Raw genomic sequence first — 18,327 nt, forward strand, 5'->3', positions numbered from 1 at the left:
TGATCATTCAGACACTCCACATTTAAATTAGCAGAACAGTCCCGGCAACAGAGACTAGGGATGTGTTGAAAAAAGGAAATTTAAACTTGTTTAGGCAGAATTGCTAAATGAAATGGTGTATTGGGGGTCGGGGATATCACTCAAAGGTTTGTCTTTGGTTATTGTGTCTTTCATCTAATGCTTTAAAGTGTTTTTTAAATAGAAAAGTTAATGCAAGATCACACCTTTCCGCCAATCTATGCTTATTAATGTTTTCTATTTGGAATGATTTTAAATGTTAAGTCAAAATGTAATATATACAATGGTGGATATGGGAGTCTGTTAGAGACCCTTTGTATACAAATAATGAGCAATTTCTTCTTTCTTTTTTTTTTTAAATAAAATATACACAAACAATCCAATTTGGAAACCTTTATTCATCCAGCATGGAAGTCCAATTAGGACTGTCTGACTAAGACAGACAGAGATGGAGGGACAGGGAAAGTGAAGTAAAGACTGAAAGAAATAAAGAAAGAAAAGGAATCCCAGGAGATGCAGGCAGTTAATGGTCTAAAAGAGCACCTATTTAGCACCTTTCACACAAAGCACTGTCGCCAAGAGGATTAATTAAACCCTGGATGCAGGAGTGCACTTGTCAGATAACTGATTGAGCTTTAATGGCATAAAGCAACGTCACACATTGAAATCGCAGAACCATAGCTCTATAAATTAAACCCTGAATAGAGTTACACAGGACCATTTATTCGTTATTTAAACGGCTGTGTGAGGTGTGCTATTAAAAAGCGAGTATAGTAAAAGTATGGAATGCCTTTTGAGCTGAAGTTTCAAGGGTTAATTTAAAAATCACTCTTTGTCGCAAAAAGCGGTGTGTGCTAATGAGCCAAGTCAGTTGCAGTCAGGAGGGCGGGGAGAAGGGCGTTCATTTTCTATGTGATGGAGAGCGCTGTCTTGTTTCGTCTTTTTTTCAAACATCCTCCACCCCCGACCCGAAGGCTAAATTTTTATATATTTACTTACTTAAACTGAAAAATGGTCCATGACGTAGAGGCTACCGAAACAGGCAGATGGATGTCTATCTGTTTTGTTAGCTTAGAAAGAGAAAACCCTGCTGTACGAGCAGAATGCCCAGAAAGTTGAAGGACAGCAGCTGCTTGGGTGCCCGGCAGTACCAGCTGTCCATAGAATTGGTGTTGAGTGGTCATATCTCAAAATAGGGATGACCCCAAAAAAGAAAGAAAAAAAAAAAAAAAGTACAACTCTATGCCACTTCAAACCCCTTCTATAATTTCATTGATAATGCCAATTATAATATATTACATACATACTTATGCACTTGAACAAGTATTGGCACAAGAACTGAATGGCTAATCAGTTTCGGTTGGGCATTAGGGGTGTGATTGCTCTTTACACGGAAAAGTTACAAATGGGATTATGAAAAAGTGAAACGTGACAGTTATATGAGTCGTTGTACATCAAATCAAAGGAAAAACAGAAATCTTTAGATGTTTTTGAAATTCTGCAATATCTTTGAATTTCTTGTTGTTGGGACATAACTTTGCACTGTGCTTAACGAAACATTCTGAATGCAAGTGTTTTTTTGTGTGTTTTGTTTAACTAAGGGCAACAGTATAAAATAGCAACCCTCCACCCCCAACCACGTTTAAAACCGCACAAAAGAACCGCGTGACTGACCGACCGCTCTCGCCTTCGTCGCCACGTCACCGCCAGATAAAAAGAAGTGCGAGGTGGGGGGTGTACTTATATAAATGAGGCGGTCACCTTTTAACCGAAAGCCACGCTTGCTGTGCATGCTTGAGTATGGCTCGTTTGAGTCTTGATCTGAAAACGGATGTCTTGTCTCGTTCTGTGTACGACCGAAAAAGATCGTTTCACACCAGAAGCACCACTCAGCCACCCCCGCCGACTCGGCTCCCTGGAGTCGCGGTTTCGTCCTGAGCGGCGCCGAGCTGTCACCATCTGACACATACGAAGTGTGAGGGAGTGCGCAGCGGCATCATCTCCGAGAAAGAAGGGAAGTGGGTGCGACCTATGGCAGGGCTGAGTCACAAAGAAACAGGAAGCGCAGATGTGTGTGTGTGTGTGAGAGAGAGAGAGAGAGAGAGAGAGAGAGAGAGAGACGGGCGGGGGAGTTAGTGCGGGAGAGGGAGAGAGAGAGAGAGACAGAAAAGCTGCTTACCTCGTAACCCAGACGGGCGGCCCTTTGCAGCAGCGTCTCGCCTGCATTTTTATTTACAATCAGCCTCCGCGCTTCAGGTGGCATAGGACGGCTGGTGGGGGTCTCCACTGGGGGGTTTCCGACGGGCGGAAAGGTCGGCAATGACGGGGCCGGTGTTATGGGACTGGGAGGCTCGGGCAGGTTCTCACTGGGTTTAGGGCTGCAAGGCTTAGACGGTGGGGAGTCCGAAACAGAGGCCGAGCGCTTCCTGGATGATCTCTTTGGTGTGATCTGTCAGAAGAAACAAATTGGATTTGTTGCATTAGCGGACAGTTGCGCCTGATTCTCATCCCACCCACACGAAGAAAGTTACTAAAAACAAGAATCGTCAATATATATATATATATATATATATATAAAGTGCCATCAAGAAATAACTTCACACTTAAGTTTAAGGAAGCGATCGCAAGGTTTGGGGCACACCCTCACTCCTCTCTCCCCCATACCGCACTGCTGCCCCTAAATCCAACAGGTTTTTTCTTTCAGACGGACAACTATCTCTTTCCCAGAACTGTATTTGCACAGGGCGGTACTTAAAAGCTTCGCGTGTTTTATCATCACAGTAAAACAAACAAATAACAGTTCTTTTCGCATCACAGTTGGCTGGGATGATCCGACTTATGGAAAGGAAAAAAAGGCGACAGGAATATTAGGTTGCTGCCCGCTAAATTATTAATGAAACCTGATGCATTAGCGCTAGCAGTCACGCGTCGCCGCGTCTTTCTGCGAAGGAAAGGAACGAGAACGCGCCCGCGTTGAAGAGAGCTGGAACTAAAGGCGCTTACAGCGCAGTGTGGAAATGGCTAAAGCATGTGTGCCTTGTCAACTGAATAGGGCCTTGTGCGACTAGAAAACGAGCATTAATAATACCCTGCATACAGTGCCCCAACCCTCAGGACGCTAGCTCTTCGTGCACGTTTTAAACAATCCCTTTAATTGTGTCGTACTTCTGTATATTCAGCCATTACTTCAAAAACATGCCTAAGGCCCACCACCTGACACTGCCAGGCCCTCGCTCTCTCCAAAGGCTTTTGCATACAGACAATGCCTCTTCCCAGTTTTAATTTGGCCGTGCGTCAGCCTTCCTGACACGTGTCTACAAGCCCTTAACCATAGGAGGAGGCAACTACACTGGAGAAACAGTCCTTTCTCTTTTTTTGGCTCCGTGTTCTTATTGAACTCGACTTTGCCCATTCAAAATGGAATTTAACACATGGCCGTTCTCTCAGTCCCACTCAGCATGATGGCATAAACGTGACTGTCTACTCGTACATAATACAGTTGATGAAATAAATAAAAAGTTCACACCTTGTCCTCAGAATTTTCCACATCTGTGCTTTCGTCACCAGTCAGGGAGGCTCTCCTGTGTTCCCTGAGGCAAATGTGTTTGGTTTTACATTGTCGTTTGCCTTTTGGCTTCTCCAAATCAATGTATTTACGAAGGCGGGGTGTTTCTCCTTCTTTACGCACTTCTTTGAGTCTTTGTCGCTTATCATGGGACTGTGCTGTAGGATAGGCAGATTTCTTCTCCGCCCTCAATGGCATTGGCATTGGCATTGAAGAAGGAGGAGGAGGAGAAACATCTGGAATGAGATGGAAAGAAGGGAAAAAAACACTTTACTACACATCAGGAATGGCTGCTTTCTAAAGGTTAATGGCAGGAACACCAACCTGCATGTCAGAATAAAGAAGAGTTTAAGACAGATAGTGTTCCAAAAACATCTTTCAAAAGGCAGTAATGTAGCCGGGCACAAATGAAGTAACTGTGGGACCATACTTTTTTAGGCAAATCATTAGTTGTCTTTTAAGATAACTTACTTTGAACCTATTTTCCATTTTTGGGATGTTGCATTATCAAACACTGTATTGCATGAATGCGAGCATGTGAAAATGGAGCCCACTTTGTGATATTGAGCTTTTATATTTTGTGGTTTCCGTTTAACTTGCAAATGTAATGGAGATTCTAAAGTCAGTGATTGGGTTACAATACAAAATAAAAATTCAACTTTTAGAATTAACAAGCAGACAAATTAAGCCCTACATGATTTAAAACACTGGCAGATGTTGGGAGAAGACAGGAGCACAGTGGATTTCAGTGTTGTCTTATGGTTGCAGTCCACTGAGTCCATTTAGTTCCTAGAAGCTTGCAAATTCTTTGTTTTGTTCGGTTTCCCATCTCATTTTAGATATCTGCATATTAGGTTAACTAGTGACTCCTAATTTGCCTAATAGCAGTGCATGCATTGGTATGTTTCCTGCCTTGTGCACAGTGCTGTTTTGGATGGATTCCAGTCTTCCTGCAACTCTAAAATGGAAAACTTTGAAATTATGTGAATGAGAAATATTAAATGCATGTTCACCAGAGACTGTCAGTCAATAAATACTTGACAATGTCCAAACAATACTGGCAAAAAAAAAAAAAAAAATTGAAATAAAGCAGCTGGAGATGTTTGAGGCAGACAGTGATGCACACAGAATGGAGAAGTATTGTTGGAAGTCCAATAAAAACTGCTACCCACAGAGTGGAAAGGCAGGCCACAACAGCTGGATACAAGTACACCAATATTTTTTCTAAGAAAACTAAAGTATATACAAATACAGAACTCGGTGAAAGAAGCAGATATTAGTATCTAAAGAAAACTGCCATTCACATACCATTATCAGACACACAACTAATTCAAAGAGACAGAATGACTGATTGATTGATTGGCTGGTCCATGGTGAAATTTAGCTCTGTTTGGTTTGTTATTTTCAACCTTTACAATATTTAACAAATAAAGTTTACAAAACAGCCACTTCCTTTAGTGACTTTTGCCTATGATTTGAGATAGCCCTTACCAAGTCATTTATATCAAGACTGGTGTTCACTGTGTGCACTGGTCATTTCATCCTCAATGCAAAACAGGAACTGCCAATCTGTAGTATAGTCTAATAAATCACATTTCTGCCATTTTAATTTCTTAATTAAAAATTTGGAGTACACTGAAGCATCTCCTTGCTGTTCTTAAAGAGGACCCAAAAGTCAACAACCACATCAAAGTGATATATTTGATGCTATTTAAAGGTTTTCCAACACTCGGCTTCCCAGACATCAGCCTGTCACATTTGATGCATTTGGGAGTGTGAGTGTGTTAATGCTTGCATGTATGTGCAAGTGCTTCTTTTTCCTCAGTGTACAGTTTGCGTACGAGACATACCATATAATGTACAGCATGACTACAAATCTTCAATAGTTTACTTACTATATTACTCATTTTCATGAGAACCACCACAAAAAGATGGCATGGGCAATGCAGGTAGAATAATACAGTGACAAGTCAAAGTTCCAAATGCCACTGCAACCGCCAAAAATGTTTACTATCCATTTGTTTCCTTCCTGTCAGATAAATATTTTCCCATTCTCCCTTATAAACAAAGGCATCATCTCAAAATAAAATGAGCTTTTTCTTTCTGATCTAGCCTGTTCATGTTAGATATGCACTAGTCTAAAGAGGAAAAACTTCACTTTTTGTTGTTAGTGACTACACAGCAGCAAATGAGACTGTGCAGTGCAGCCGTTTCTCAACATTTACAAAACACTATACATCAAAGGCAGACTGAACCAGGGCAGGCTCACAATTGTTTAGATTTAAGCTCTTAGTCTTGACTGCCATTCAGGCAGTTTTTACACCAGAATATTTTTTAGCCTGACCTGCTTGATTCTAAAACTTTTTGTGCAAGCTGTTATATCTTTGTAGCTGCCAACGGTCTATATGCCGACCATACTTTTATGCTGGTTAATAAATTTCTCTGCAGTCATACCTACACAGAATTTCAAAAATTCCACAAGTAATTACATAGTCTTGCAGTACAGATCTGGACTCAATTAATTATTTGAAAGCCATTTCAGGGACGACAAAAGCTGTTCACATTGCAACCAACTGGTTGCCACACAGTTACTTCTCTTGTATACTGAAATTCCTTCTTTCTGTTCAATTTAGAGAAAAGCAACTCTAGCAAAACCTTCATTGGACTTTATACTCTAAGATAAAAGAATTTACAACTTTTACCTCACCAGTAGTGGCCATAGCTAGCATACCTTGTTCAATGTTACTTCTACAGAGATTCTCTTCTGACCAGCTTCTACTGTCTTTGCCCTCTGGCCTTTTTCTGGTGGGTCTTTCCTCTACCAGGTCTCTTTTGACCTCTCTCTCATTCTCTGTAACATCTGATAGGCAAGGCTTGGCCTGATGCTTCCTGCTGTGAGATGTGGGTGAAGGTGATGGTGTTGTGTTTGCTTGGGAAGTAGCCAGTCTTTCAGAGGGCAGATCCCTGAGATTTTGCAGGTGTCGCTGCTTGTGGGGGTGAAGCCCTGCTAGCTCAATGCACACTTTCAGGTTTTTCACTTCATTACAACGGGACTCTTCTAAAAGGTGATCTGAGGAATGCGTGGTAAGCTCCCTCTCAGGCCAGATATCTAGAGAGATAACTAAAATTAATCAAAAGCAGACCTTACAATTGAGATACTTCCACAATACCCTAGGTCCTGAACATTTCCTTTCTTAACTCATGTATGTTTAAGAATATGGAAAATTACATATTTCATGTTGTTTTAAGAAAGCATTTAGCTCTGTCTATTGACCATCACTAAATGACAACACCCAAGATCATGTATCTTAATAAGAAGGAGAAAACCTCTCTGAACAAGGAAGAAACCAGCTTTGCTTGCTGTGTGGCTACTAAGTGAGCGAAGTTTAATATCACAACACACTCTTTAGCACATTTATTCAAACTCCAGCATGGTATGTCCTTGGTACCAATCCAAATACAGTTTATAGAATGTGATTAGCCATACAACAGGCATCATGATGCCTTTTAATTCTGGAGTCATATAAATCCAAATCAAGGTATAGGCACAGCCAGTGAACAGTCTGATGATTAAAAATGAACAATCATCTCCAAAACAAAAGTTGGGCAAGATAAAGTACCAGGAAAATATTTTAAGCAGGCTCACATACTCTAGAAAAGGCCTAGAATAAGACTTAACTATTTTGTCACTTAAAACAGTTAAGTAAAAATAAATGCAGATTCCGTAAGATGAGACAGAAGCCATCAAAAAACTAAACAGTGAAATCTGGACATGGAATGATATGACCGTAGAAATCAATATGTAATTTTTTGCTATATTAAGATTATTTTTTTCAATACAAATAATAGAAGAAATAACTAAGAAAAATGCACCTCTGATGGATTTTATAAAAAGGACAAGAAGATACCAGGCCATAGCCAACAAATTTGTGTTTTAAACAACTGGATGAAGACGTAATAATGTTTTGGGCTAGTATCTCTTGAACAGGTTCATTATAACAACTTAGATTAATACACAAACAAAATAATCAGAAACAAATCAATTTCCTATATATGCCAAAGTGCACAATATTTACTGTACATCAGCTTTTGATTATGTTTTCGGATTATTATCAGTATAGCATATTGTATGTATCATTTCTCAATTAAATCAAAGAATAGTAAAGTGAATCTGAAAGGCAGTGTGGTATCAAAAGGTACAAATTAAACATTGATTATATTTCTTACCCGCCAGAATCCTCTTCTTTTTCCCCTTGAAAACATCCCCACCCTCCCTTGTCTCCTCTGGGGCAGTGTCACAAGAGCTCTCTTCATCCTGCTGGAGCCTTTCTTTGCTGTGTTTGCGCTTCCTGGCTAGTGCTGGTGGAACACACAGACTGACATCCTCCCTCAGCTGGTTCTGTTGCCTTTCGGTTGGAGTGCATGCTAGCTGCTCCTGCAGATTTGCCTCCCTTGTAGGACATACGAAACCCACAGTTTCCTGATCCCCAGAGACTAACAATGCATCTAGATGAGAAATCAAATAAAACAAATTAAGCATTCCCCCAAAATCTGGTGAGCTGCCAAAAAAATTACATATGTATATATTAATTTATAAAGTTGGTGTTGTAAATTAAATGTTTTGCTAACTATTCACAAATTATAAGTGCTATATTAAAAGCAGAGAGTATACTACATGTCTGACAATACTAAAATGCACAAGATTGTAATTTGTAGCTACATTAATAATCTCACACCTGATTCAATATTGACATCCCCTGCCTCAGTTACGTGTTCATAGACATTTTCTAGCATTGAACTATTTTGTCAATTTGTAGTCATGAAATTTGTGAAGGAGGAAATTTCTAAGCCAACAAATCAAATTACTGTAGTTCAAGTTTGTATTTAGAAATGAAGAAAAATAAATGCAAGCTTGCTAAAAACTAAAATCCGTTTTTTAATCTAAATCTAATTAAATGTTGAAGATAACAGAAAACCTATGGCACAGACAGTCTGCTACAGTGAATTGACAAATCAACTTTCAGAACATCTCTTTGCCACAACAGCAGCCAATTTGTTGTTTTAGAATGAGTAGTAGTAAACAAATCAGTATATAGTAACCAGTCAGTGTTCATAGTTACTTTAGGCAAATACGGAAACAAAATCCATCGTTTTTGTGGAATTTGGAAATAAAGTAACTAAAAGTAAAATGTTCTACACTTGATTTGTGCGCTATATATACAGGAAGAATTACACAGATTAAAAACAACTACAACAGGAGATAGCTAAACACCTAGTGAACATGCTCTTCTCAGCCTTGGTTCATCATGTTGTCCCATAGAGATGGAGAAGAATCATTGCCAAGGCCATGTATTCTTTGGTCTGGAAAACCAATATGATTCATTATATCATTATATAGTGTAAGAGATATATATATAGATATATATATATATATAGATATATATATATATATAGATATATATATATATATAGATATAGAGATATATAGATAGAGATATATAGATATATATATATATATATATATATATATATATATATATATATTCTCCATTGGATGTAAATGGTTCCCCGGATTCCCGCAGGGCAGCATGGGACATGGAGTCCGTTTCTTTAGCCCCGTTGGGTGCCGTGGGTGCCACCAGGGGGAGCTCACCAAGAACCTGGGGACTATTACTGTTACGTCAACCCAGAATTACTTCAGAGTCACGAGGACGGAAGCCCACAGTACCTCCGGGATACTTGAGGATGATGTGGCGTTTGACCCGGAGGAGGAGTACTTCCAGGTCACGGAATATAAAAGGACTGTGGGAAACCCAGCAGGTCGAGCCGGAGTTGGGAGGGAGTGTGACAGAGCTGCTGGGAGTGGAGGATTGGTTATTGTAATTATTGTTGATTGAAGAATTGTGGAGTTATGCTGCTTTGTGCACTTATTTTGAAGATTATTATTAAAGAATCTTCTTGGTGCTTTTATACGTGTGTCCTGGACATTTGTCTGGTGGGGTCAACAGTGCCTCTAGCATTCACAATATTATATACACACACACACACACACACACACAAGCACATAAAAAATGTGCAATGGTTACTGTTAAAGCTAATCTGGCCAATTTCCCCATAACAATTTAGCAATTAAGGAATCACTGATGAGTATTCAGTTGGTATGTCCTATGCTTGTAGGCTAACGAGGTGAAATTTGAGATCTCACCTCATGAAATATCTCTGGACAGATGATAGACATACCTTCACCAATTTTGTCCTGGATCCCATTATCTTCGGTCTTAGACAACTTCAGCATTTTAACTTTCTGCTCTCTCCATCTCTCTTCAGTCTGCTGGATGTCCACAGAATCTCGTACAGCTGTGCCAAGGACTTCTTTCTCCTTAAGTTCAAGTTCAGAGAAGCGTATCATAGCACGCTAAAAAATACATATATATACACATAGAAAAGCCATGAAAAACATAGTACATACCTCACCCCTACTAAAACAGAATTTCAGAATGCATTATTAAGGGAGACAAATATAAATAAGAAAATGTAAATCTTTTTTCTATCGTGGAATTTATGCCAACTACCATTAATTTCAACAACTTGAAAACTTTCCAATTTCAAGAGGTTTAGAGACCAAAACTAGTGGGAAGAATATCATTTAAACAAGTCCTTTTCTTTTAGACAACAAAATACAGTAATAGGCAAGTAGAAAGCTGGCGAATTTCAAGTTAACCAAAATCCAAAAAAATGACAGAAATGACCAATAGTGTTGGTGTACTGGGCATGCCAACACATACAGAATATCCTGTGTGTGGATATCAACATTTTCACAAGCACATCTTAAAAAATAAGTCTGAGATTAAGTAAATCTGGGGAATTATGGCAAAGGATGCTACAATGTCCAATACGCACCAATTTAGTTTTCACATCAGACTTCCATGCCAACTGAAAACAGTATTCCACTGTTCTTCTAATTAAGAATACTTTCTAAAATTAGGGTTCTCTATCTCACATTGAAAAACAAACTGTTTTAACACAGGTACAGAACTAATCTTTGTTGATAGTTTTATTAGTACAAACAATCTTTTATATTTTAAAATCAACTTTAGGTCTGCGATATAATGCAATTAAATTAAAAAAGGGGTTAGGGAGAAAAAAAAAAAAAACACTATTTATTCAGTATGTACTTAGTACTTGCCTAAAGGGAAACTACCACCCCTTGAGAACCCTCAAGGAATACAGCACCACGGCATACAACCCAAAGTTATGCTAACTCCCACAATAAAGGCCCATAGGGCTATGACAGACAGATGCTCAACATACACTGCTAAACTACTTAAGCAGACACAGAGCCTGTGGAGCTTTACAACTTCCCTCTCATTTCTGCTATATGCACTTAATTCCACCGGCCTATGTATATAAAGATAAATTAATATTCCTCATTCTACATCATATCACTGAGGAAACATAGTATTCTAATTTCAGGGTTTCCAAACTAAATAATTCCTATATACAAATAATATTAAAATGTGTGTTTACTGTGACTAGATCAAAAATCACTGGTACATTACGCAGACCCTTTCACAATTTGTTTCTTAGTGGTTTTCACTTATATACTATTATATGTACAGACTTCTATAATATTTATCTACAGTATTTAAACAATGCATACTCTGTCAATATGTGAACTTAAATTGTACATCTAAAATATATGCACACACAATATTCTGTTACAAAACAAATAAGTTATTTCTGTTGTTTCAGGGTGATGGTTTTAAGTGTTAAGAATGAAAAACAAAGAAAAAGCAGGAAAGTTGAAGTGGAGTCTTCTAGAAAGTGTCACCCCAAGAACACTCACCTGTAATGCCCTCTGCTCTCGGCTCAATTTGCTGGAGTCTGCATAAAGTTCAGTGGTAACACATTTGAAGCGGTCACCAACATATCCTGCAGAGTTGGCGATTCTCTTTGCCAGTTTTGACTTCCTAGGTCTAGAAAAACTGGGATCATCATCATGTCCATCACCATCATCTAGGCTTTCCTTGTCAATATCCTGGTGTTGCCGCAGTTTTCGGTCTTCAGATCCCCGTTCACCAGATGTCCTTGCACACTGGGAGGTCTGGTCTTCTGAATAGTCATTGATCATGACATTCTGTGCTACACATTCCTGTGCTTGGTTTGGTTGCTGGGGAATAAATGTTTCTTTACACTGGAGTGGAGTGGTGCAGCTCTGCTCCTGATATTTAGAGGGGCTAGAAATAACACCTGGCTTCTCAGGTCCAGGCAACATCAGTGAACTGTTCTTATAGCCCACTAGTTCTGACTCTTTCCTCTCAGCGCTGCTTGGCTTGGGAATCTCTATTTTCTTTTCCTGAGGGCTTTTATGTTTAGCCATTTGACTTTCTCGCTCTCGATCATCTTGGCCAAGACTGGATGGTACAGACTTTGTTTTTTCTTGGGACATTTTAGCATCTTGAGAATGTGCCTTATCAATATGAGGTTCATTTTCAGGCCTGAGCAATAATTCAAATGTATCTACTGGAGGTCGGTTTTTTGGAGCAGGTTCCTCATTATGTCTAGATCGGTCTTGTGATCGTGATCTTCTCTCCAATCTTTCACTGGGTTTGGCATCAAGTGTCAAATGGGGAGACATCAAAGGATGAACCATTTCTTGAGTGTCCTGGTAAGTCAAAAATTCCCTGCTGCTGGGTAGTCCATAAGGTAGGCCCTGCTTTGGAGGAAAGCGAGCTTGAAAGAGGTTACTGCTGCCTAACATAATTGGATGAGGATACACTGGGCCTTTTCCTAAATGAGTCAGTGGTAAGGTTTCTGGAACAGGGTAGTGTAAGAATCTATTGGCATATGCCAATGCAGGAGGGAGAAATGGCTCACTCTGTGGTAAGAAAAGGGAGCTTGGTGCAAGTCCATTTTCAAGATGTTGTTGTGGTGGTTGTTTGGTGGGTCTATGACTAGACTCTTGACTCTCGCTCCTTTTTGAGGTTTTGTTTTGCTTAACTGAGGGTGCTTGGTTACAATTGTTGCTGACTGAGCAAACCTTTTCTGGTGCACCAGCATTAGGTGAAGGCGAGGCTGAAGCTGGTCGGCCTAACCCAGATACCACACTAGGAGCTGGATTAACAGTTGGGCTACAGTTGGATTCTCCAATTCTGGGGCAGGAAGAACTGCGTTGCTGAGGCATTACACGCTCTAGTGTTTTGTTTTTAAGCACTACTGGACTTTTGGTGTGGGTACCCTCAGATAGTGGTGGACTTGGACCTGGCACAACCCAGGAGGAGTGTAAGGAGCTAATCATCTCAGGCTTGTCTGGTGCACTGCTTGATCCCCCACTCACAACAGATGAAGGAGACAAGGTGTCCCCAAGAAGTTCTCGAGGAGACAGTCCATAGCGAGTGGCTAGTGATTGCTCTACTTTGGCACTGCTCTCCGACTTAATTGAGTACCCATTTGGTGTGCCTCCATATCCCACTATTTTGGCTGACAAATCCAAGGGTTTGTCTGCTGGATCTTTGGTAGGGGTCTTCTGTTCCTGCTGGTTTTTTTCTATTACTCCTACAGATGGAGATTTATTGGACTTTCTTTCTTGTCCATTACTTCGAGGTTCAGCTGTTGAGGCGTCTCGATTTTTTGGTTTATGACTAGGTCGAGCAGGAGAAGGATTCTCAGAAACCAAGGTGCTTATGTAGGGAAAAGGAAGAGACAATGAAGGAGAAGAAGCAGCTGGCCCCCTGGGAAGAGGCTTTTGAAAGTCTGAAGCACTATCACCAAGTGTTGGAGGTGGAGGTGGAACAGACGGTTGATGGATATGTGGGGCTGCACATGGAGCTGGCATCAGTAAAACATTTGAGTCCACAGGCAGACTGCTACTGCTACTTGTAGTTCCTTTACTTGAAGGAGTTCGACTCTGCTTACTACTATGTTGTCTTTCACTGTGTGGCTGCTGATGCAACGGTTGCTGATGATGCCCAAATGCAGAAGGTTCATGGTGCATTCTTGGACCAATACCTGTCAGACCTTTTTCTTGACAATGAACTAATGGAGAAAGAGTAGGTGCAGTGGTGGCAGTAGGAATCCTTATAGGAGAAGCCAATGAAGACGGAATAGGTGCTGGTGGGTAGGGAGGTAGGTATAGAAAGCGTTCACTCCCAGCCGCACCTCCACTGCCAGCACAGACAGGAGAATAAGCCAAGGGCTGAGGCAAATAGTGGGAATGCTGTGATAAGAAAGATGCTTTGTACATATTAAGTGCATATTTGTTTGCAGAGTCTAAGAAAGGGTACACTCCAGTCTCAATATAAGGACTAACCCAAGGGAGACGAAGGTAGCTACCAGTTGTACCATTTAGGCCAAGTTCAGATGGTTTTTCAGAAGCCACTCTTCTGTCTAAAACTAGTCCATCACCTCCACCATTGGGAACTATTACTGGTTTCTGTAGTCCTGGTGGAGAGCTTTTGTATAGTCCTCCAAACCCATTTGGAGGTTTTGTATTGTCCAGCGAGGACTCTGGAGGCACTGAAGGTGGTTTATAGCATAGTTCTGATATGCGATCACCTACGTAACCCAATGGAATACTGCTCTCATCTCTGCCTTTGTCTTCTGCAGTCGAAAGTGGCTGAATGCCTGGGTAAACCATTCCACTTTGGATGCGCAGCCCTTCCCTCATTAGACTGCTCCTATCCATGCTAAGTGCTGCCAGGGTATTCATCCGGCGAACTGCATTAGCATCAACCTGGAACAAGGTGAATCAGAAAAGTGAAAGGATCTGTTAAGTTTTTGGCACAAAAATTGCATATGGCAAGTTTGAGAATGAAGTAATTTATGCATTGATATAATCAATGCTTTGTTTACAGGATCAAATCCTGTTTATTTTGAAAATACAGCAAAAGGTTAATTTAATTTTGCCACATTAAATTACCTAATATTTTCTAACTCTGCTAAGAAGTCTTTTGTGACTATATAAGGTCAAAACAGTGAAAATGTGGCAATAGCTATTAGTACGAAGGTCTCCTTAACATATATGATCAAAAAAACAAAACATAAAAGAACAAAGACACACTGTTTAACATGAAATTAAAAATTCTCTGTAGCTTGCGAACCCCACTACCCCCAACCAAAGTAAAAACAGCCAAAAATGTACAGTAAAAGATGAACTTTTTAAAATTTGCAAACCAAGAGCACAAATCAAGATTTTTCTTAAACATAATTAAAGGATTTTGCCTAGTTAACTGTACAATTTTAATGCCAATAATTAAACAACTGTGTCTATCAGAAATATGCAGCTTGCACGTCATATTTGCATTTGAAACCGTCTGTAAAGAAAGAGAGAATAAAATCTTACCACGCTTGGAATGAGGTGAGCATCTTCCCTTAACTCCAGTCTATTTTTCTGTGATTCACCATCCGTTGTCGGGATTTTTCTGTTTTAAAAAAAAAAAAAAATTATTATTATACCTAAATTAACTGATTTACAGTATATTAAATATAAGATAAGGTTGCACTGATGAGCTATTCAATGTCATGACACAGCAGTTCCTAAAGGTACAATATTATAGAATTGCATTTAATTTTAGCAAAGCAGGTTAAATACATCTGCCAGAAGATAGTAAATTAATAACATTTAACCTCTTTGATGCTTTAAGATAAAAAGAAGAGACACCCATCAATTTTCAAAGCATCAAATTTAAAAATACATGTTTCTTAAACCCAACATTTCCTAAGAAAAATAAGAGAACAGTAAATATTTTTGAAGAAGTGCCAAAAAAACCCAATAATAACAAAAACACTTTAGTAAGCTGAATATCCCCGACAAGACTATATGCACATTCTTTACAGGTGCAGTACTACACACCTTCAACATTTAGACACAGAAACAAGAAGCCTGCTGTCCAGCATGAACCACTAACCAGTGATAAATGGCTGCAACTCAAACAGTCCATAAAATAACCAGGTATTGACTTTAATAAATCTGAACTTGGGCATGGAAATGATCCTTGGGCAAGAAATGCTAAAGCTTTATACATATCAACAGCAAACTGGAAGAAAAGATTTTGCAATTTGAATTAAATGTTGTACTGTTTGCAGGATGAACTTGCTTCCCAAATATTTTTTTTTTATATTGCTGCTCAAGTAGTGTTCATATTTTATTTATTTATTGTTTAAGAAGCAACTTGGCAGCTGCTTTCTAAAACTGATCATTACACAAGCACTGGCTGGTAGCTAAATTCTGGTGCGGAAACGTCACATTTGCAGTGCCAGGCTCTAAGACCTGCTATCGCACAGCAAATGTGCTGATAAGAAATAGCTCAGTGGCAGATCTCATAATCCTAAGGCTAAAAGGGCTGTCATCTGCCAGAAGGAAATTTTCATCATTACACATGAGCCAGATGAAATCACCTAGCACTTCCTTCCAAAGTCACAGCTGGGAAATGACATAATTGAAACTGTCATTGGGCTCCTATACAATGCTCATTTTAATCCCCCTCATGCCCCATCATTGACATGTTTACAGTTCTCGATATCACTAATGCAGTCAAAGCTTTATAAATTCACATGTTAGCTAACCCATTGATGAACAATGCTAGAAAGAAACATTAAAGTCACTGGGCAATGTCACTTCCTCATACCTGCAAACTACTTAGGTAATGAATGTGGTTAACCTGTTTTAAGATATCATCTTACTCCTCTACAAATTACTCTCCTTCCACCTATCTAAATGGGTCGACTTTTCAGGAATATGCACCAGATTCTATTGCAACATTCTCAAATGCACATCAAGTATAAATATACCATTATTTCAATGTTAGACCAGTGTTAGAACTTAGACATTTGGGGAAATGTCAGTCTTTATATTTACTCACAATATGATTCAATGAATTGGCTGCCTTAAGCAATAATTCTATACAAAGAAAATGTGTGAAAGCTGCAAATTATTAAAATATCTACTAGAGAATGAAAAGCAAATACAGGTGGCCCATGTGTATGCCAAGTTACAAACAGGCTGATCCTGCCATAAAAGACAGCAATTCCTATGACAAAGTACTTAATAGTTATACAGAATTAGAAAGCACTGTCAGGTAACACACTTAAGAAAAAACAGATGGCAAAAAAACAAATGGTAAAATTTTAAGTTTTGCATATTTGTACGTTACTAGGAAAAGAAATTAAATTTTCAAATTTGGGAATCAGTTGTAAAAACAAGTGAAAAGTACAAACCATGGTGTATGGATGTTAAAGGTGTTATTAAAACCGTCACCATTATGGAGGGTTAAACTAAATACTGAAGCAGGACTAATTGCATCATATTAGTAGTAGAGTCAAACATCATAAATCTGACTGAGACAAGGAAAAGAACTTTAAAAACATGCAACATTAACATTTCAATTTTGTTCCGTCATATATGAAAGACTGCATGTATAGATTTATGTAAATAACTTGAGCATTTTTCCTCTATGTAAAACTAAAAGCTAAAACCCAAAAAATGTAACAGTATGCAATTGATTTATCGGAGGAAAGAGACAAGTCGGGGCTTTATGAAAATGTAAAAATGTAGTTGGAGGTCTTCAAAGCTCAGTTATTTTAACAGTACAATGAGTAAAAAGCACACTATGAAAAAGGACAAGACTTAAATTCTCACTTAATATTTTCAGTGACAAAGGTTTCATCTTACTATTTCCAAGATTTCACCAGAAAGGGAAAAGAATGTTTTAAATCCAAAATGACTGAAGGTGACAATATATTCAGAAGGGTTTAGCAGATAACCACTTTATTTACATAATGAATCTAAACTGAAAACATCTGAACTTAGTTTTGTCAAGTTTGACTTGCTTGTATGGAATGTTACTTGCTTTTAAATAAGACTCTAAATGAGGCAGCACCACAGAAGTGGATTAGCAGCCACTCTGAAGTGCCATCCTTACTCCAAAGGAGGGCTCTATCACCTGCATCATAAGTTAGACATCCCAGACAGAAGCAAAAGTTTTTCATTATTCTAGACTTTGGTTGAAGATTCTGTTCCAAGAAATTAAATCTAATTATGCAATTTTCATTACTCTATAACTTAAGTTTATTACATAGAAAATTACCAGAAAAATCCCGGACCATCGAGAAGGGTGTGAACTGACGACATGAAGAATCATCTTCTCGCCGAACTGAAATTGTTCCCACATAAATCAAAGTCATTCAGACGATCTGGATCTGCATAATTAGAACTGGACCACCCTGTATTTCTGTGACATAGCACTCTCTGAAAATGATAGTTCCCTAGTTGTGACCAGTTTATGTACAATGAAAGCATTTACTTTATGTTTGTTAGAGAGGTTACAAACAAATAGGATTCCTCCAGACTGTATCATTAATGTATTTAATACATATTCACCCCCCTAAACAAAAGAAAAGTAACACATGACTTTTCTTTCAAATGACCAGTTTCTTACTATAGGTAACAAGTTGCAAATGCAGTCTGCAATCCTCTGAGAGATAACATAACGAGCACCACTGAAGACATCAATAGGAGGACACATCTTTCTGTCTTTCAAATAAACTGTTCACCTATTTTCTGATCTTTTTCATCCTGTTGCAGAACTTTACTGGTGCAATGCACCACTTTGCGATCTGTAAAAATGTGACACGCTCAAAAGTTTAAGATTTAATATTATGCTCATCAATATTTGAATCACTATGCCGCAAACAGCTAACCTTGACAACTGTACTATGTGCTACATTTCATTCTAATTTAAGTTCTC

The 18,327-nt window shown here is 38.9% G+C and overlaps 1 protein-coding gene across 1 annotated transcript in view; it reads right to left on the bottom strand.

Annotated features, from left to right (window-relative positions):
• Positions 1-18,327, bottom strand: part of bcor (BCL6 corepressor) — a 105,394-nt gene that overhangs the window by 19,086 nt on the left and 67,981 nt on the right. The window contains exons 4-10 of the mRNA XM_039746298.1: positions 14,925-15,003; positions 11,430-14,315; positions 9,824-9,998; positions 7,811-8,089; positions 6,315-6,692; positions 3,545-3,819; positions 2,198-2,467 (exon numbers count right to left, since the gene is read on the bottom strand). Coding sequence (XP_039602232.1) covers positions 2,198-2,467; positions 3,545-3,819; positions 6,315-6,692; positions 7,811-8,089; positions 9,824-9,998; positions 11,430-14,315; positions 14,925-15,003 — 4,342 coding nt within the window. The remainder of the gene's footprint in view (positions 1-2,197; positions 2,468-3,544; positions 3,820-6,314; positions 6,693-7,810; positions 8,090-9,823; positions 9,999-11,429; positions 14,316-14,924; positions 15,004-18,327) is intronic.

This window comes from Polypterus senegalus, chromosome 2, assembly GCF_016835505.1.
Source record: "Polypterus senegalus isolate Bchr_013 chromosome 2, ASM1683550v1, whole genome shotgun sequence".
NCBI classification, from domain to species: Eukaryota; Metazoa; Chordata; class Cladistia; order Polypteriformes; family Polypteridae; genus Polypterus; species Polypterus senegalus.